The 21,429-nt window shown below is 39.4% G+C and overlaps 1 protein-coding gene across 1 annotated transcript; it reads left to right on the forward strand.

Annotated features, from left to right (window-relative positions):
- Positions 1 to 208: 208 nt before the first annotated feature.
- On the forward strand, positions 209 to 7,850 carry HIR3 (Histone transcription regulator 3). Its single transcript, XM_058502063.1, has 5 exons — positions 209 to 488; positions 548 to 1,311; positions 1,365 to 1,439; positions 1,487 to 5,463; positions 5,512 to 7,850. Exons 2-5 carry the CDS (start codon positions 1,309 to 1,311, stop codon positions 7,427 to 7,429), a joined length of 5,973 nt encoding a protein of 1,990 aa, XP_058349233.1. The 5' UTR covers positions 209 to 488; positions 548 to 1,308; the 3' UTR covers positions 7,430 to 7,850.
- Positions 7,851 to 21,429: the final 13,579 nt, after the last annotated feature.

Genomic DNA, 21,429 nt, shown 5'->3' on the forward strand with positions numbered 1-21,429 from the left:
ATATAACCGTTCATCATGTCAAAATCTGTGACCTGGTGCTCATGCTTGAGGGTAGTCAATTAGTCCTTGAAGCGAGGTATGCTATCCTATCCCCACGACTGTCTCACTTTCCAGGTTCCCACTCAAAGTGTGGCGTTCCAACCCACACCTCGAGCCGTTCCACCAACCACGACCAGCCCTGCCCTTCCAGTGCCGTGCATTGCAGATCGATCAATCAGGGATGGCGTCCGACGAAGCTGTCAGAGCTCCCGCAGAGCCGCCTCAAGAGTTCATCTGGAACAAATATCCAAACGGCCAACGTCCTTCGTGACAGCGACAACGACAATCGTGTCGGCGACGCGCCAGCAAACCTAAACATTGACAGTCATCCTGCTGCAATAGAGGGACGCGAATACTGTCGAAGTATCTTCTGGCGCACCTCCGCGAGCCTACCATATCCACGATTGCGCGACCACCCCCAGATCCGTTCCTCGACCAACTAAAGACAAGTACGATATACCACTGAAATTTCAACTGGATAGACCAATAATTCTTCACTGACTTGAAGAGCTCCATCTGCAAATTCACCAAAGACAAGCACAACCACTTCGCAGACTGCGCCCTGAAGACCGAACTCTCCTCATCAACTCCTTGACTCGATTACTCAAGCGCTGCCTTAATTTCGACAGCTTCTGGCACAGCACATACTGCTTGGAACCCTTCAAGGGTAGCCTCATCACCTGGCACGCGAACGAGTCCTTCCCATCTGCTTTCGACTGTACCCAGTTCACCCAAGACATTCACCAGGATAAACCAAGATCAAGGCGTGGGATTGGGCACAAATTGAGGAATGGACGGGATCCTGCTGCAGATAGACAAGAGGGAGTCACTCGACCGGCACAAAAGTCTACTGAATCTGTGACGTACCTACGCTCCACCATTCGGAAGTCAACAGGGTGAAGCTGAGTTAGAATTGGCCACCTTCACTTCCTTCAACTCAGTAGTTCAAACACAAGTCGGATCAGCGCAAAGGAAGAAAGAAGCGCAAAGACAGCCCATTTTGAAGCCGCGGTCCGAGTACCATTTTCGCTGGATACCATCATTCCGCCTGCTGGGGAGGTCGGCAGCTTCGAGAAGACCGACTTCCGTGGACAGAAGCTCGCAAGACCCAACATATAATCCGGGCACCTTAGATCCCGCAATCTTGAAGCCGTAAAACTCCTCCGTTCGCGCTTTTGGCCCTGTATACCAAAAGCTGAAGGAGACTCCACCAGAAGCAGGTTCTCAACGCGTTCCACCTCGTCGTTCTACAATACACATGAATGCACAATGGTATGCCATGTTCTTGTGCAGCATTATGACAATCCAATGACTAACAAGCATAGTCCGCCTTCACCGCTCTTAATATCATCCCAGATGAGAACCCCGATGATGAGATTGATAACACGAAAGAATTACAAGTAAGCATTCTCACCCTCACGCTTGAGCCGTGACTCACCATGCCCAGATCGAGGAAGCCTTGAAACTTTACCAAGTCGCCCTCAAATTACATTCACAAGGCCCAGAGCACTATTCAGATGCTGCTCAAGCCTATACGAACCTCTTCAAATCCGATATATTTACGTATCCCGAGAGCGAAACCGAGTTTCTTCGGCTTGATAAAAATCCCGATCTCGAATTTACAGAAGCTTCGCACGCGCTTGGCCTGGATATCGCTGCTGCAGTTGCCGAAGCCAGTCCGAGCACTCTTCCTCAGATCCTATACCTGTCCTACAAGAATCATGGTCAATTCATACTGGATTGTGTCAAAGGTCGTCTTCGTCACGAACCCCTCACAGATGGCGCTCTCGATTACCAAGCAAAGGCTGCCGTCGATAATTTTGCCCTCGCCCTTGCCAGTGACGAGTCAGACACAGAACTATGGCGGCGTGCGGCACGGATAGGTGCTATGCTGGGCAGCCGCCGTATCGCGAGATATTGTCTAGAGGCAGCAGTCGAGGTTGACGATGACCCTACTGTCGCTGAGGTTGACCCCATGTCTCTGGAAGAAGGTTTCGCGGGCGAACAATTGAAGCAGCAATTAGACGTACTTTCAGATGAGACTGCACTGTCGCATCCTATCATGGGTCCATACCTCAAGAAGACCATGCCCAAGTTCCTGTCAAAGAACATGGACCCCTACCCTTTCCTACCAGATAACACGAAGTCGTTACAGATCGCGCGAGCCAAGGCTGACCTGGGAGAGACCGGTCCGGCATCTGTCGTGATCAATCTGGAATATCGAGGTTGGCTTGCACTTGGCGAGAAATTATGCGAAATGTCTCGTGAGCCAACGGCGTCACGAATCCTCCTCAATCTTCCCTCGCCTATCTCTGAAACCCAAGAGGAGACAGCTCCTCCGGCTGATCCACCACCTCAATCTGATCCTGCTGTCTCAGAAGATCAGATTATGAAAGACGTTGGCACTACAGAATCTCCTGCTGCAGAAAGTAGTGAGGCTGCTGCTGCAACGCCCGTCACTTCTAAGTCCGATGAGCCAGCTGTTGAGATTGTCACAACCACAACTACGGTTCCTGTCACCGATGGCAGACGACCATCAAGCGTGTCGCTTCCTACTCGGAAGCGCTCCCAATCCGCAGCCGGCATTCGCGAGACTCCAGAAGACGAGAACGGAGCGCAGAAGCGGAGTAAGCGTATCAGAAATCGTGACAACACAGAAGGCGCTCCTGTTGACCCTGCAACTCTTTTCGCCGAACAGCTCAAGCCATTCATTTCAGCAGATGAAAATGTCTTTGAATTTGTCTCGGAGCTTCTGAACAAGCTTGGTGTTGATGATCTGGGGACTTTAGCCGACCTCCAATCGGCAGTACAACCAGATGCACCTACCGAACGCGAACAGATCGTGGCCAATACTGCTGTTAGAGATCTTCGTGATATCCTCAGGACTTGGGATGATCCAAAAGCGTCCACATTTGTAAATGGAAATGCTGCAGACATTCTCGGGTCGTCCGCTAGCAGTGCGAATGCTGGTCTTGCAGCTTTCCTTGATCAAGCAAAGATTGGGCCCCAGAGACTTACACATATTCCATGGTTCGCTGATACTGATGGAATTGCTGAATTTTCTGACAGGGTGAACAATGAATGGATGCCATTCGAGGACGTCGTCTGGGAGTGGCTGTGCGCAGTGTTACCAACGTACCGTGGAACACTTTGGACAGAGCCAATGAAGGTCATGGTAGTTCGAATCATTACATATAACGATGCAGAGGTCTTCACCCGTCTGCAGATGGAAATAGAACACAGCCCTCGCGATTCCGACATTCTTGGGACATGGCAGGAGATGGCCGAAACATTATTCGAACTTCATATCGATATATATTCAAGGATCACCAATCCGACTAGCGCCGTCCCATTCGAGACTCGCCTCCTGACGAAAGAACGCCTAGATCGATGGGCCGACTTTGCAGCTGATGTCATTAGGACTCGCAAGGAAGATCAAGATGAATCTCTCTCTTCAAGATATCTCTGGGCCTCTGTATTCTACGCCACCATGGCAGACAGCGTGTCCCGAGAGCACAAAGTCCTCTGCTGGTCCGACCTCCAAGGGCTGCTCCAAGAGTCGAAACAGCCGCCAATCGAGCTCCAGAATAATGCTGTGATGCCTGAGATCTCGGTCGAGGCAGCAGAGCGAGAAGTTTCTAGACTCACCACGATGGATTTCTTCTTCAATCTTTTCCAGACTGACCGATCTGATCCAGCTGCCATCATCGAAACCCTGGAACCTGTTCTTGATCCTGAGTCTGCTTGTGAAGCCATAGAGCCAGAAACAGAGGATGGTGCCGCAGCAGAAGCCACCGACGGAACTCCAGCTGCCCTACGAGACATGTGGAAGTTCCTAAAGAGTGGAAGTACTTCATTGCGGCTTTTCCTATGGCAGAGACTCCGAGAAGCATATCTCAGCATTGGGTACAATACCAAGGTCTTCTCTTGCCACTTGAAGAGTATTGAGATTATTGTTGCCGATTTGAGAACTGGCGACTACTTGGATAGCGCTGACGATCCTCGAAAACACAAGTTACTTCTTTGGCTGAAGGCGCTTGACGACTTATTGGTGAAAGCTTTGACTATCGCTCTCAATGATGCGGCAACGTGCTTTGAAATCATTGATGAACGCCATATCAAGTCGACCTGTGCTGCACTGGCTCAACTAGCAAGAGTCTTGCACACGGCCGCAATCTTCGATGATGAGATCAGAGTTGGCATGACTCAACTTCCACAGAATGCAGCTTATGCACCTCACGGATCCTTCAATAGCTTTATCAACAAGCTCCGCGAAATGCAGGTCAGAACTTGGGCTCTGCAATACACCATGGTTAAGGAAGCCATGAGTCAAAATCGTGATATCTTCCTGACGCCAGACAATGACCTTGCTGATTATCTGGCACTCGTCCATTTCTCATTGGGGCTACGCAAGTGCTGCAAGGCCTCCAATAAGATTTTCCTCAAGATGATGAAAGTAGAGATGATTCGCCTGAAGCATATTGAGAAGTGGGAAGACTACCTTGGCCAGGTCTTGTATGACCTCTACGGAATTCGACTTGGTGTTGGGACTTACCTTCTGGACGAGCATGGTTGTCCAACAGAGCAACTGGACAGACGTACTGTCTTGAACATTGCTGATCAGATCATTATTCTGGCGAACAGAATGCCAATGAAGGATCTCCTGAAGCATGAGTTGAGAGGTACCCTTGAGAGGATGCAGACCGCTGTTGGTCCAACGAAATCTTCTCCTCAAATGCAACACAATCTCCGAAACTACACCGAGTACCTCAAGACGTCAATTCGTCCTTCCGACCTGTACAGAGCGTGGAAAGGTCAGGTCCAGGTGGATTCGCTACCTGTTGTCACACCAGAGAGCCCACTTGCGGACAAGAACTGGTATTTCTTAATGGGGATGATTAATTTGACAAAGTTCCGGGCACAGAAGAGACTTGGTCCTGGGTCTCAGACTGACGATCTTCGAGTTGCCGCTACATTCCTGAGACTGCAGCTCCAATCCAGTGGTGACTTCTGGGAGACGTGGTATCGACTTGCTCAATGTTTCGACCATGAGCTAGAAGAAGAGATTCTATGGAGTGCAGACAAGATCAATAATCACCGCCCAGATCTTGTACGACTTCAACGGAGCTCCATTCACTGTTACGTCATGGCATTGTCTACCGCATATCGTACTGCTGATGACAGCTTTGAGACTGCGGAAAAACTTTCCGAGATGTACTTTAATTTCGGCATGCGGATCTACTCCGCTTCCAGAGAGCCATTTGGCATGGAGGTATTCTACTTGGACGAATTCGAGAAGCATATGAGCGGATCTGATGGGATGTACAAGAAACCTTTGCATGAGGAGTTATCTCGTTACCGTGCGTGGAATTACGCGTTGGCTCTTTTCAAGGAGTCGCTCCGTGAACGGCCAAGTAACTGGATGTAAGTGTTTATTCGCCTTGCACTTCGGCAAATGACTGACAGTCTTAGGGCTCATTACATGGTAGGCAAGTGCCTCTGGAAAGAGTATTGTAACGCTGGGGCCGATTGGGATGATCGAATCAAAGCAAGCCGACCACAAATGCAGGTTGTTCTGAATTACTTCATCAACGCGGTCAATCACGCTCCGAAAAGCAATAATAGCAGTCGATCGGAGCCTTTGCTCGAACCTCATTACAAATTGGTCTCCATTGTTCACAAGCTTGTACTGATGCAAGACATGGAACCCCAAGCTGCAGCGGATCTTCTCCAGAGTCAACCAATGGCACCTGACAAGGGTGCCTCCGTCACTATCGCCAATGCAGAGGAATGGAAGACTTACATCTCGAAGAACTTTCACCATCTTCGAGTGGCCGACAAGCAGCACTGGAATCATCGTATCGTCGCGAGAATAGCTAGCATTTTGTACGACGAAGAAAATCCAAATTTCGACCAAGCAAACGCTGCTCGCAATGAGTTGAAAGACTCTATCTTCACAAAGACAATGCATATCCAAGTGTGGAAGTCTGATGCCGAACGCCCTGGTCGCCACTGTGTATACATGGAACGTTACGTCAAGTTCATGGTCAAGCTCCTGGTGATCACGAATGACAAAGCGAGCCTGGAGATGCTGGTCAAGAGAGTTCGAAAAAAGAGCAACGAATTCCATCGTTTCGAGAAAGTCTGGGCTGAATGTTGTCTTGCATATCTCCGTCTCATTCGACGTCAAGCAGAAATCCCTGCGAGCATCGACGATACATTCAAGACCGAATCCCACGAGAGCTTCGAGAACCTCTCTTCTCGTCTTGATGACTGGCTTGAGAACCCACGGATCAGCCAGCCGATCAAAGATGCGTTCAAGGAGGTTAATGATCTCAAGAAACTCAACGGCACCGCCATGAAATCAACACCAATCGACGACCTCATCTCTGATATTTGGGCTACTCTACACATCCAAGTCGCCAAAGATCTCCCTGATCCAGATCGTGGGTCATTAGCAAACCACCAAATGGATGGCACTGGCGAGTCATCTGGTTCTATGCCAACAATGCGCAGCTTAGGACCAATGAGTCTCAACAACCTCGTCATGGACATGAATGGCACCCAGATTCCAGTCCCCGTCACATTCGCTGGATCCGAACCAGCACGTGCTCGTAAATCCGGAATCAGTCGTCGCGAAGTCCTCAAACGTGCAGAGCAAGCCTACAGCCGCATGCCAGATCTTCCTCGTCCCGCACCCCCACCAGCACGACCTCGTCTCTCAGAACCATCACCATCTCTCGTCCTCGGCTCGAATGATGGACAGTCCAAACAGCGTCGGAGCGCTAGTGCCGCAGGGTCCACGCCTCGCGTGCAAACTCCGACTCAACAAAACGAGGATGCTGCTGGCAACCAGGAACAAGGCCAAGATAATGAACAGGAGAACGACCAAGAAGACGACCACGACGAAGGCGACGATCAAGACCAAGACCAAGATCACTCCAACTCCCACACCCAATCCCAACAAGACGACGACAACGACTCCCACCACGACCCCAACGCACAACTCTCCCACGAACAAGCCGCACAGCAACAACTCGAATCCGAACACAACCACCAAACTGAATCCCAAGCCCAATCCCGAAATCAGGCGGATGCACAAGTTGAAGTCGAGAGCGTCAGAGGTAGTGTCCATGATAGTGCGGACGATGAGAGCGATCTCTCTGATCCACCGAGTTTCGACGATTTCGATCCAGAGGAACTCTTTCCGGAGGGGTTTCCGGGGGGTTTTGGTGGTGATGGTGACAGGGATGGGGGTGGCGATACGGGGGAGAACGATGAGGAGGAAGGGGGGGAGGGGGAGGAGGGGGATGAAGAGGAGGAGGAGGAGGAGGAGGAAGAGGAGGTTGGGGAGAGTGGTGCGGAGGAGGATGATGGTGCGGAGGAATGAGTGATTGAGTGAGTTGATGTTATGAGATGAGCTTCAGTTTTGGTTTCCCTCCACATAATAACTTGTGGCCTACGCATCGCGTGCAGGGACGAGGATTGGCAAATCAATGGGTTTGAATTCTTGTCGATCCCTTATGTTCGAGATTATATGTTATGGATGGTGTATGTACGATCAGGGCGTTCGCAGCTGTTTTTCCCTGTCCACAGATTTCTTCGCCCTGACAGATATAACGTCTCACCCTACCATTCCGCCTACCCCCCTATTCCGGCCACCTCGCTTAACTCACCGCTAGTTCTTCCTACCTACTTTAATAATTATTAATTCTATTATTCCTTAATAGATTTCTTTGATATTTAGAATATAAATTGATCTTATTATAAAGCCTTAATATACTAAGTATAATATTATATATATAGTTAGGGACGTAGTAAATAGTAAGTCCTTACGGAAGGTATCGCTTAACTAGGGTATTCTAAGGTTTATACTTCGTAATTATAATATAATAACTCTATTATATAAAGAGGCTATAAGTTACTTATAAAGACTCTCTATAGTAGTAGAAAATCGTTTAACTAATTAGGTTCTTACTTAAGAGTCTGTTAGCTATAGAGTTATATATATATAGATTCAGGTTTTTAGAGAGAAGCTTCTAGCTTTATAAGGAGACTACTAACTACTTAGGAAATACTAGATAACTCGATTTCTAGTATATAACCTTATTCTAAAGACTAAGAAGTAAATATATATTAATTCTGTATATATTAATTACACTTATTCTAAAGTTATATAGCTATAGTTCTAAAAACTAGAGATTCTAGCTATTAAAGCGATTCTAGCTTACTAATAATAGAATATAGATAAAACAGGTATTATAAAAGGTTATAGTCTTAATAGACTTATTATAAGGAGTACTGAAACTTATAAGATATAAGGGAAATAGCTAGGTATATATATTTAGATATTAATTATTAAGTGTACATCTGTAATAAGTAGTTTTATATACTTAGCTATAATATATAAAGGAAAATCAGTCTAATAATAGTAGTTTCTATCTTAATTAGACTTATTCGAATAGTAGTACTTTACTACTACTAAAAATAGGTAGATAACTAATACTATAGCTCTTAAGTAGCTAGAGAAGGTCTTTATCCCTTAAACGTAACTACGTAACGATTTAGTAAGGCTTCTTATTCTAGATAGTTATAAGAGTTATAAAACTACGGAATTCCTTTAGAAATACCTTGAAAATAATATCTACCTTCTATTCTTACTTATATATATATTATATGTTTTATAACCTCTTAATCTAATAGTTTTCTCTATTCTTAAATATTCTTATTAGAAAGAACTTTAAAAGTTAAGTTCTCTAATTAATTCTACTCTAATTAATAAGCGTAATTTCCTTATATACTACTATAAGGTATAGTAAGAGAGTTTTACCTTATCTAATATTAAAGCTAGGTAGAGAACTATAGGGTTATAGCTAGTATTAGTTATAAAGCTATTAATTGCCTTTTACTATTAGAAAATAGTAATAAATTAATAGATCTAACTTCTCTAAGGCCTTAAGATATACTATAAAGAGGTGGGGTAGTGCCGTTAAAGTGTATAGTAAGTAGGGACGTAGAGGACTACTAACTAAACAAGTAGTAAGAGTAAGAGAGAGAAGATAATATATTTGTTATACGCTATCGCGCCTATTTATATAACCTTACGAAATAAGCTAACTATCTTCCGACCTAGAACTATACTACCCTATTACATATGTCCCCCCCTAACTAAGCAGTCGCCCCCTAACTATATCCCTTAATATATTATATAAATAAAAGAAATATATAGATACTCCTCTTAACTATCTACTTCTATTATATTACTTATACTTACTACTAAGTACTCCTTAGCTTCCTCTGTAAATAATAGGCCCTCCTTTAATATAATCTCTATTACTTCCTTACTTAGCTAGTTAGCGTCAGCTTCTACCTCTCTTATTAGAACACTTATAGCTTCTAATACCTCCTTTAAGTAGTAAAAGGACTTCTCTCTAAACGCCTCCTTCTTTACTCTCCTTACTATCTTAAAAGCCTCTATAGCTATAACTAGTGCTTTAGCTCTCTACTTATTAATAAAGCTATAAGCTACTACTTAATCTCCTCCTAATAGAACGTTTCTTTAAGCTATTACTACTAGCGAACTCTATTATTATCGTATAACTAGAGTATTAGATAAAGCACTTAACCCGGAAAGCTTAACTATAGTAGTGAACTAAAAGGGAATAGCTCTGTACTAATTTATAAGGCCTAATAAAGTAGCTAAAAGTATAATAAAATCTTGATAAGAATCAGCTAGATCTCTCTAAGTTCCCCTTTCTATAACCTCTAAGGTTTCCTTATTATCCTAAATTATAATAAACTATAGTAAGATAGTCCGACGAACCTTTATCACAGGCCTAGTTAACTTATATAGGATCTTTAGTAGTATAATCTATATATCTCTAAAGCTATAAGAAGTCCTAACCTAATTTACTCCTAGGACCTCTATATCCTCCTAAGTAAACATTTAGTTTATAATTTAGTAAATATAGTAGTTAGTATCCTATCCTCGCTTATAAATACGCGCCTACTACTTACCTAGCTTATATTATATCCCTAGATAGTAGAAAGTATAATTATCTTTATCCTCCTAATCCAGCGAGATACTACCTTAAATTATAGTAGCCCCTTGATTAATAGTAAGTATATTATTAATATTTAAATTAATATAATAGAAAAAGGTTCTATCTCCTAGTATAGTATATTTAGTGTAATAAGAGTAACTAACTAGTCTCTACTTCTTATCAGGATAAAGAGCTGTATATAATATATAGTAGGCGAGGTCTTAGTATATAAGCTACTAAGTTACTAAAAAAAATATATTCTATAGCTATCTGATATTCTTACGCTTATTAATCTCTTGTAAGTAATACCGGTATATATCTAATTTATTATAGATTTACTTTCTAAGAGAGGAACTAAACTACTATTTAAAGAGGGAGTAAATAACTTATCTGTTCTCTTCCTACTATAGTAAGATTATCAGATCCTAGCTATCTAAAATCAGCTTCTAATTATAATCGAATAATTCAAGCCCCTCTTTCTTATAAAATTTATAAGGTTCGAGCTTATTTAATAAGCAAGGAGGGCGATTAGCTATATAAAACTAAATATAAGTCTCCGGGTTTATCTTTAGCTTTCTGATTTCTAACCTCCTATTATATATAATATATAGTTTCTTAATAGCTAAACCTTCTAGGAGCTGCTTTATATAAAGACTTATACGCCCTACTATTAATCGCAAGTAATTATAATAAACTCGCTGAAATCCTAGTATCTTACTTAGGAGCTTTATTATTACTATAATTAGTAGAACTTTCTTTCCTCCTATTATAGTTTTCTAGCTAGTAGTTATATCCTTCTTATAGCTATACTTCTACTTATCTCCGCCCTCCTTATTAACCTCTTACTTTTCCTATTCCTCTAGTTCCTCCTTAACTAAGTTAACCTTTTCCTTATTAATCTTGACCTCTTCCTTATATATAAACCTAAACTCTTTTATAACCTTACTTATTTCCTCCTAGTACTAGGACTAACACGGTTAAGGAGCTAGAGCTACTATAGCGCCTATAATAATTTCCCCTACTAAGCGAGCTAAATTATTAATATTACTAAGGCTCCTTTTCTCCTTACTTGTAGCTATAGGTATATCTTCTAATTCCTTTATAAATACTCCTTCTTCTATAAAGCCTCTTATATCGACTTATATTCTAATACTCCTCTATTCTCTCTCTAATAACTTCCTTGCTTTCTTTTCTCTTACCTTCGCGCTTATTATATAAGTTATATCTATTATAGTAACTTCTTTTACTTTAGATATCTCTTAATAAAGTAGCCTTAAGACTTATCTCTAAACTTCTAAGTTAACTTATAATCTAGCTTCCTTAATAGATATCTTCGTGAAAGCTTATTAGTAGTAACTTACGAATTCCTCTAACTTAGTTACTAGTTAAGCTAGTACTTCCGAGTTTATCTAGTTCTTCGCTATACCCTCGTAAGCTTTACTTTATTTATTTCTCTTCTTTATGTTATTAATAATTATAACTCGAACTTCTATCTAGGACTAGTGAAACTTATCCTCTAATATATAGATCCGGAATACTCTCGACTTTTCTATATACTTATATACTTACTTAATAAGTTCCTTAGCCCTATTATAGTACGCTATTATAATCTTTAGGACCCTTAACTAAGTATTATACTAATCTTATAGTAAGATCCTATCTAAGTATATAACTACCTTATTAAAATTAGTAAAAGCTAGTAATCTATCTTCCGTAGGTATTTTAACTAAGCTTATACTTATATCTCCCTTGTTATCTATAGTGAACTATTATATCTACGTAGTAATTTAGTTATTATAATATAAAATATAAGGAAGTTATTATTTTTTTTAAAGAAAGTTAAAAGTTTCGAATTAGAAAAAAATCCCTAGCGCTTTAAATCCCTTCTTAAAAGCTCTTATACCTCGCTTAGTAGCTTATAGCCTACTATTCCTCTAATCGTATTATCGCGCTACCTGCTAATAATTAATATATAATAAATAACTAGTAACTTCTCTGCCTTTTTTACTTTTCCCCCTTAAAATTCACCTTTTTATTCGCTATCTTACGTTTCTTCTTATTAAATTCACCTTTTCTATAGCCTCGCTACTACTATCCACTTAATATAAAAACCCTCTTATACTTCTATTTTTTTAAATTTTCCTTTTTCTTTTAATAACTATTTTTCTATAGTTACTTTCCTCCCTTATACTATTATTACTATCCTTATACTTTACTACCTTCTTTATACTTTCTATACTTTTAACTTATACCTCTATTACTTCTATTACTATAGTATTACTTCTAAAGACTATCTCTACTTAGTATATCTTAAAGTATTCTCTATATAGCTTAACTCCTAGTATAGTTTATATCTAGGATATTATAGTAGCTATCTGAGCTAATAGGACTATACGTTTATTAGACTATATAGTTAGCCTCCTAGTCCTTACTTTTAATAAGTAAGTCCTTACTAAGATAGAAGTATCTAATAAGTAGAGGATCGATTTTCTCTTATATCTTCGTATATATTCTAGTTAGAAGTTTATAGATCACGCTTTCTTTAGTCCGGATAACCTTATTATAGAGTTTAATAATATACCTCTTTATAGTAGTATTACTATAAGATCTAATATAAATACTTCAGACTTAACCTTTATCTTTATAAAGAAGTATAATAGTTATAAGTAGTAGCGTAATAAGCACTTATTTAGTAGTAGTAACTCTCTTAATAACTATAAGAAGAAAGAATTATAGAAGTATATTAAGTCTAAGCTCTTAATTAACTTACCTATAAAGACTCTTAACTTATCTTCTAAAGACCCTTCTACCCTTAGTACTATCCGCGTTAAAAGCACTATTAAGAAAGAGAAGCTTACTAAGAAGGAGACCTTCCTTATAAAGAAGTCAAAGGATACTAATAAGTATATAAATAACGCCTTAAATCAGGATAATTCTAATAAAAGTAATACCCCTACTATTAAATATAAGCTTATATCTATTACCGCTACTTCTACTCTTATAACCTCTAAGAAAATCTCGTTCTAAGTTACTTAGTTCTCTAAGACTACTCTCTCTTTAGAGAAGGCTATTAATAGCGATAAGGATACTAAGGTTCACGCTAATATCGATAATATTAAGGATAAGGATAATAGTAACTATTCTAAGAAGAAGAAGAAGAAGAGATCTACTAAGTATCAGGCTCTTAAGACTACTTCCGGAACTACTACTAGACTATACTAAGCTCGCCCCTATCATAAAGCCGCTATAATTACCTCTACCTTTATTACTAGCTATCCTCTTAAGATTAAGTTACTTCTTAATAAGTACTTCTAGTGATACCCTTATAATAAGAGTACTTCCGACCCCGCTAATACTTAGTCCTACCTTATTACTTATTAGATATACTTTAATCTTAAGTATATTAGTTATATTAATAGCGCCCTCGCCTAGGATATTAATAGTAAATATTATTATATAACTTACCTTAAAGGATATATTTATTAAATTATTACTAAAGCTATTCTTACTAAGCGTAGCGTATTAGGTAGTTCTTTCTTAGCTTACCCGGCTACTATAAGTAAGCACTTTCCTCTCCTAGCTAGCTATAGTACTAATAATAATAGTAATAATAAGAGTAGTAAAGAAATAGACACTAATAATAATAAAATAGCTAAGAATACTACCCCCCTAGTCTAATAAGTCCCCCTTACTACTATATTTATTATCTATATAGATTTATTTAATTATATAATTAGTATTTAAAGCGATTATTTTCTTTGATTTCTTTATATAATAACTACTCCGAGTACTACTCGCGATACTACTGTAATGTTTCTAACTCGGTCAGTATCGTGAGTACAGACTCGTCGGTTGGTATTAGCTATGAAGTAAGGTAATAAGACGCTCGATTCTTAATAGGAATTAAGACGTTATAAGCAGTAGTAAACTAGGTATAAACTTACTATTTGATTTAAGCACGAAGCTCTACTATCTAGGAAACTACTTACTTATTATATAGAACTTCCGACTTCTTATGTAAGCTATGCAAGATATCTTGCAGGGCGCGTAAGCTTATAAGCCCGTCTAGTAAGCTAGTATATCACGTGACCTATATCTACTATAATTAATATAACTATTATTATAATAATAAGCGTGGAGTATAGTACTACTCGCTAATTCGTACTATTCTCTTATTAGTGCTATTCTCTTAATAGTACTATTAACCCTTTAGTACTAAACACCGACTAGTACTATCCACTTAGTAGTACTATTAGTATTATAATACTAACCTGTGACTTATACTAAGACTAAGCCTGGTTCGTGACACTATCTCCCTTCCAGCCTAGCGTATCCTCACGCTTAAGTATACCTAAGGAATTATTAATAACTACCTATGGCTATCTTCTTCTTTTATTATACTACCTGAACGCTTAACTAAAAGAGTCGATTATATTACGCTTAGGCGATAAATTAAATTAAGTGGAAAAATTATAGCACCTTATACTAGATATAAAAATACAAATTATAAAGACTGTGTATCGCCCCACGATCCTAAACTGACTTAGTATAGTTAATATACCTATCTAAACAAGATATATGATATATGTACTATAAACTGTATACTAATAGCGTTAGATTAAGAGTCCCTTAACTCCTAGATTAAGAAGTTAGATACTAAGGAAGAGAAGGCGATAGTGAAAATCCTTCGTTTAAAGAAATAGAAACGTTTCCTCTACGAAAGGCGGTAGAAGATAATTACTACTAGGCTAAACTTAATAGAAGAGCTCGATACTCTCGAAGCGTTAGAAAAGGAAGCTAAGAAGAAGCGGAAGGCGGAGGAGGTATAGAAAAGTACTAAGTTGGCAGGCGCGGAACGTCCTAGTTCCGGTGATATCGACCTCCTCTACGACCTGATAGTTAGCCTTCCCTTCGACCCTAAGGACTTGCTCTAGGTAGACCTAAGTTTCGTTAATAGAAACTAGTAAGTAGCTTTAGGTAACGAAGGTTTAACTTAGGTTCTTAAGTGTTCTCGGATTATGAGTAATCCTTCTATTTCACTAGGTATTTAATAATACTATACTTATACTAATAATCTAGTAGTTCCTCTACTTCGTATTCTTTAAGCGGATTAATAGGTTCTACGATTGTTTTTAGGGCTAGTAGTGTGCCTAGTAGTGCTTTTTCTAATAAGGATATATGGAATACTAGGAATACTTTCTTTATTATGTTCGGTAGTTAGAGTTCATAATTCAAAGGTCCTTTGACTTGCTTAATCTTAAACGGTCCTAATTTCTTATAGTCTAATTTGTCGCTTAGCTGCTACGTATTAATGTTTTTCTATAAAAGATAAACCCTATCCCCCTCCTATAGCGTTAGCTCTTAGCTATGTGTTTTGTTATAGTAGTGTGTGTTTCTTTCTACTACGAACTGGAGTTCCTAGGATAATTTCTTATATAGGTCCTGAATCTCCTGGACTTGGATACGAGCTGTATTATTATCCTTAACTGTTAGGTTAGGTTCTCTGTATATAATAGGTTCGTAACTGTAGTTAGCGAAGAATAGTGTTACGTTAGTTGTTTCTGTAGTCGAGCTATTATAGGTGAACTCTATAAGTAGTAGCAGTCTTACCTAGTTATCTTGTTAGTAGTTGATATAGTATTGTAAGTATACTTTAACGACTTAGTTTATCTGTTTATTTCCTCTATTTGTCTAAGGGTGAAATGCTATTAAGAGTTTTCGTTTAGTTCCGAGGAAACTCGTTAATACCTTCTAGAATTTGGATATAAATAGCTTATCTTAGTCGGATACTATTTCTTCTAGTACTCTACGCTTAGAGACTACTTCTTTAAGGTATACTTGCGCTAGGTCCTCGGCTGTGAGCGTTGATTTAACTAGTACTAGGTTCATATATTTGGTAAGTCTCTCTATAATAACTAGTATTATATTATAGCTAACTCCTGTGGCCGGGTCTTTAGATATAAGTAATAGTCTAATAAAATCCTATGATATCGATTTCTAAGGTTATAGTAGTATAGGTACTATGATTATCTGCCTATAAGGTGTGTGCCTAGTTGGCTTATTCCTAATACAGGTATTATAATTTCTAACTACCTCCTTAACTACTACGTGAAGTCCCTTGCCCTAGTAGTATCGCGAAATCCTTAGGTACGTTCTTCGTACCCTTTGATATCCGTGTGCGGGTAGTCTATATTATTCCTGAATATATTCCTTAGTTAGGCTAGGCGGGAGCTATAGCTTCCTATTTACTCGCACGTATCTTTTCTTAACTGTAGTATAGTTATTAGTCTTTAGGAGAGACCTTTCGAGCTCCTGAGCTTTCTTTAGTGTTTCTACCTAGGGTCCCTTGAGTTCTAAGGCCGCTACTTCTCGGATGTGGGGGACTAAGTCCCTATTATCTAATTCCTTAAGTAAGGCGGTTTTATTATAGATTTTATCTCTTTCGTACCTTAGTAGCTTACTTAGGGCGTTGGCTCTAGCGTTATCTTTTCCTTGTATGTACTTAATTATAAGATTAAAAGAGGCAAGTTCCTTAGCCTACCTAGTTAACTGTCGATTGTCTAAGACTTTAGTAGTTATAAAGGTTCGAAGATTTATATAGTCGGTGTGGATGATAATTGGATACTTAGCTCCTTACAGATAGATCTTCTAATGTTTATATACTTTAATAATAGCTATAAGCTCCTTCTTATATATATTGTAATTTTATTTAGCTAGGGATATTTTTTCAGAATAGTAGGCGACTAGGTGTAGTCAGCTTTCCTTGTCTCGCTATAGGTGGGTTGCACTAGTATAGGTATCCGAAGCGTCGGTTTCGATTATACTTTCCCTTTCCTTGTTAAAACTATAAAGGATTAGTTCCTTAGTGAATTCCTTCTTGATTCGTTGGAAGGCTTCCTCGCACTAGCTAGTCCAAGTGAAAGAGACACCTTTCCTAGTTAGGTTAGTGAGCGGTTTAGCGATTTTGAAGTAGTTTCAGATGAACTATCGATAAAAATTAGTAAATCCTAGTTAGGATTATATATCCTTAATGTTCTTGGGTGACTCCTACTCTTTTACTACTCTAACTTTTTCTAAGTTAATACTTATCTATCCTAAGTTTATAATATATCCTAGGAAAGTAACTTACTTAACTGAGAATTCACACTTTAATAGTTTTAGTCTAGAATCTACTTTGTGTAGGGCTTCCATAACTTGTAGGATATATCCTTAGTGTTCCTCGATAGTTCTCGAGTAAACTAGGATATCGTCTAAGTAGTATATTACGAATTTTCTGATAAAGTCCTTTAGAATCTTATTATTCTGCCTTTAGCATGTGGCCGGTGCATTCGTAAGTCCGAATAGTATTACCGTATGTTCTTATAAGCCTAAGGGTAGGATAAAAGCTGTCTTCTATTCGTGCCCTCTTTTAATTCGGATTAAATTAAACGCGTTATATTAGTCCAATTTAGTATATACCGTTGCTCTAGCTAGCTTATCCCGCAGGTACTAAGTATTAAGTAAAGGATACACGTCCCTTATCGTCCTGTTGTTAATTATACGATAGTCGCTATAAGGTCTTCCTTTAGGATCCCCTACTTTCTTGGCGACTAATATATTAACCGCGTATAGTAATTTAGACTTCCGAATCTATTCTTTCTTCACTCTTTATTCCCGCTATTCCTTAAGCGTTCTCGTGGTAGCGTAATTATAGTAGTGAAGCTTCTTTGTAATAGGTATAAACTCTTCTTTGAAGTTGATCTCGTGGTCTTAGGGTTAATATTTAAGTAATACCCTTATATCCTGTAGATCCTCGAATATCTTTATGTACTTCTTATAGGGTATAGGCAGCTGTTCCCGTATATTATCCTTCTATCTAGGATAACCTTCAGATTCTTTCTAGCTAGGAATCGGACTCTTCTGTGTAGAGTTAATTAGCGTTATCCTTAAGGAGGCGGCGCTAGCCTCCCTTTCGCCGGATAATCAACTGTAGTGATAGTTATATCTATTAAAAGTAAGTGTTCTTACTTTCTAGTTAATACTAGGGTTGTGACTATTTATCTATATAGTTCCGAGGATAATATCGTGTCGTCTAACTGAGATAATATCGAACGATAAGTACTCTGTGTGATTATTAGGTATCTTTATTTCGATACTCGCTGTTTTATCTCGTACTTACCTGTTAACCCCTACGTTTTTCCTATCTAATAGGGTGAGTCTATAAGGGCGTGGGTTATGTATAATAGGTATATTTAGTTGTTCTACTAGTCGTAGGTGAATGAACCTTCCTATGGCTCCTGAGTCGATTAGGGCTTTAGCTATATTCCTATTTAGCTCTACTTAGACTACTAGTTAGTCTATCTCTCCGGTGGCAGCGAGTTCAGGGTAATCGAGGTGATCGGGGTACTCCTGTGGTTTTACAGGTAAATCCCTTTATTCCTCGACGATTTCTCCTGTTGTTTCGTCTATCTACTTCCTTAAGCCTTAGTTGTAACTAATAAGGGTGTACAGGATATCCTCCTTAAGGTTAACCTAGCTCTATATAGGTTCCTCTCTTATCCTCTGGAATCGGAGGGGTTCTTATACTTGCTGTCTTCGCTTCTAATACTATTTTCCGCTAGTCGTTGCGGTTACGACTTATGTATCTTTAACTTCTAGATAATTATCTAGCTGGCTATATTCCCGAGGCTCGAGTTCTTCTATAAGGCTAGCTGTGTATCTTTTAGATCGTTGGTCTATATACTCGATGTTCTCTTGAAATACGATAATCTCGGTATCTTAGTAGATAATAACATAACTAAGGCCTCGCTCTAGGGTATTATGAGTCTTTTGCTTTTCCGCTAGGTCTAGCTTATCTCTTACGTGTATCCAGACTTATTGTTCTCTGTTATGAGAGCAGAGGGCCTAATTTTCGTTGATAATAGGTAGCCGGTCTACCTAGTGATTATTAGTTACCTAGCTTTCTTATTAGGTATCTAGGGATTCTATATTACTAATTTACTGGTTTTCAAGGGATTCGGTTAGGACTTCCTCCTAACTATCGTCCTCGCTAACTCGTTTAAGTACTACTGTTTCGCGGCGCTTGATCTTTCGTTCAGCTAAAGCGAATTATCGTTTATCTTTAAGAGGGGCTTTCCTTCTGTTCTTATTCTAAGAGCAGTCCCTAGCGAGGTAGCTAGCCTTATTATAGGTGTAGTATAAGCCCTTCTCTCGTCGTTTCTACTTCTTAGCTTAGCTCTTGCTTCCTCTCTTAGCCCTATCTATTTCTATTAGGTTATAATAACTCCGTTTATTATTAGGGTGGGGTTGGAAGTTTCCTCCTCTTTTCCTATATTATTCCGGGAACTGAGGCTTCCTATATTAAGTAGGGGTAAAATACCCTCTTTTTTCCTTCTGTTATTCCTAGATCCGTTCGTCGATAGTTATAGCTGTTTTAATTATTTCCTCTAAGCTATCGGGTTTATTAGCTCTGGAGAGTTTGTCTTTAATATAGTCCTTTAGGCCCTTGTAGTACTAGGCTTTTAAACTACTATCCGTCTAGTCTAGTCGTATAAAGTAACAGTAGAACTCGGTAGTGTATTCGTGAACGGATCCTTGTTAGCAGATGCTAAGTAAGTGTTTCTTAGACTGTTCTTTCTCGTTAGGGTCTCTGAAGACTCCCTTAATAGCTATAGTAAATCCTACGATAGTACGGAAGATAACGCGACTCTTCTCGGTTATAGTAGTAGAGTAAGCTCCGGTTATATATTAGTTAAGAAGGTAGTCGCTGAGGGCTAGTTCGATCTAGTGTACTATAGTATTACGGAGGAATAAGGCGATCTATAAGACTTTAAGGGATTCGGCCTCGAACTTATCTCTGTTGAAGGCTAGGTATATCTAGTATTAGAGTATAAACTATCCTAGCTTAGATTGTTAACTATAGAAGGTATCCGGTAAGTTGACTTAGGGTAGAGTAACCTTATCTTCCTTCTTACTAGTCTAGGAGCTTTCTCCTACGACGGATCCTTCCTTAGGGGCTATTGTGTCTTACTAACGATACTTTAAGTGAGGTGCTTAAAGTGTAACGTTTCTAACTTAGTTAGTGTCATAAGTATAGACTTATTAGTTAGTATTAGCTATGAAGTAAGGTAATAAGACACTTGATTCTTAATAGGAATTAAGACGTTATAAGTAGTAGTAAACTAGGTGTAAACTTGCTATTTAATTTGAGCACGAAGCTCTATTATCTAGGAAACTACCTACTTGTTATATAGAACTTCCGACTTCCTATGTAAGCTATGTAAGACGTCTTACAGGGCGCGTAAGCCCGTAAGCCCGTCTAGTAAGCTAGTATATCACGTGATCTATATCTACTGTGATTAATATAACTATTATTATGATAATGAGCGTAGAGTATAGTACTACTTGCTAATTCGTACTATTCTCTTGTTAGTACTATTCTCTTAATAGTACTATTAACCCTTTGGTACTAAACACCGACTGGTGCTATCCACTTAGTAGTACCATTAGTATTATGGTACTAACCCGTGACTTGTACTAAGACTGAGCCTGGTTCGTGATAACTACTTGTTTCCTCTTCTCTTAGTTTAACTCTAATATTATTATAAGTAGTTAATAGATAGGATTTAATAATATTTAACTTTACTTATTCTTTTACTTAATAAGTAAATATAACTGTAACGGTCCGGTATTTACTCGCTGTAAATACAGAAGGCTGCAGTTGATCTCTGATGATCGAGAGGTAGGTGTATCACGTAGACGGGAAGACAGTTACTAAGTATCAGAATACTATTTGAAGTTGAGCACGAAGCTCCTATCTAATGGCAGACATGCCAGTCTTATATAGAACCTTCGTTCTCCTTGGATCCCTTGAGATACTGGATCCTTGGATCCTTGGATCCGTTCCCCCACAAAGGGATCCAGGGATCCAGGGATCCATCACGTGACCTATCGTCCACCGTGATCTAGGTAACCATTACTACCGAGCGTGAGTGTACAACGGTACCACTCGCTGTCCTGTATCATTCCCTGGTCGGTACTACCCTATTGATAGCACTGTTCCTTCGTCGGTACCAATGCCCCCATAGTACCACTGATGGTACTATCAGCATCTGGGTGCCAACCGTAGCGCTAAGGGATTCGTAACAATAACCTATATCTCCTACTTAAAATTCCTAGCCCTCTTAGGAACTCCTATTACTTTATTTCCTTTACTAGGCAAGTTAAATTATCCTACGGCTTAGCGGCCTAATTATAATAGCTATATACCTACCTTCCGGAATTATTACCTGCTTTTCCTTTAGTTCTTAGAAGTCTCTCTCTACTCTAGCTTACCCTCTTATTACTAGTATAGTACTTAGGATATCAC

This window comes from Cadophora gregata (genome assembly GCF_030347475.1).
Source record: "Cadophora gregata isolate MNR1 chromosome Unknown scaffold_20, whole genome shotgun sequence".
Lineage (NCBI taxonomy): Eukaryota > Fungi > Ascomycota > Leotiomycetes > Helotiales > Ploettnerulaceae > Cadophora > Cadophora gregata.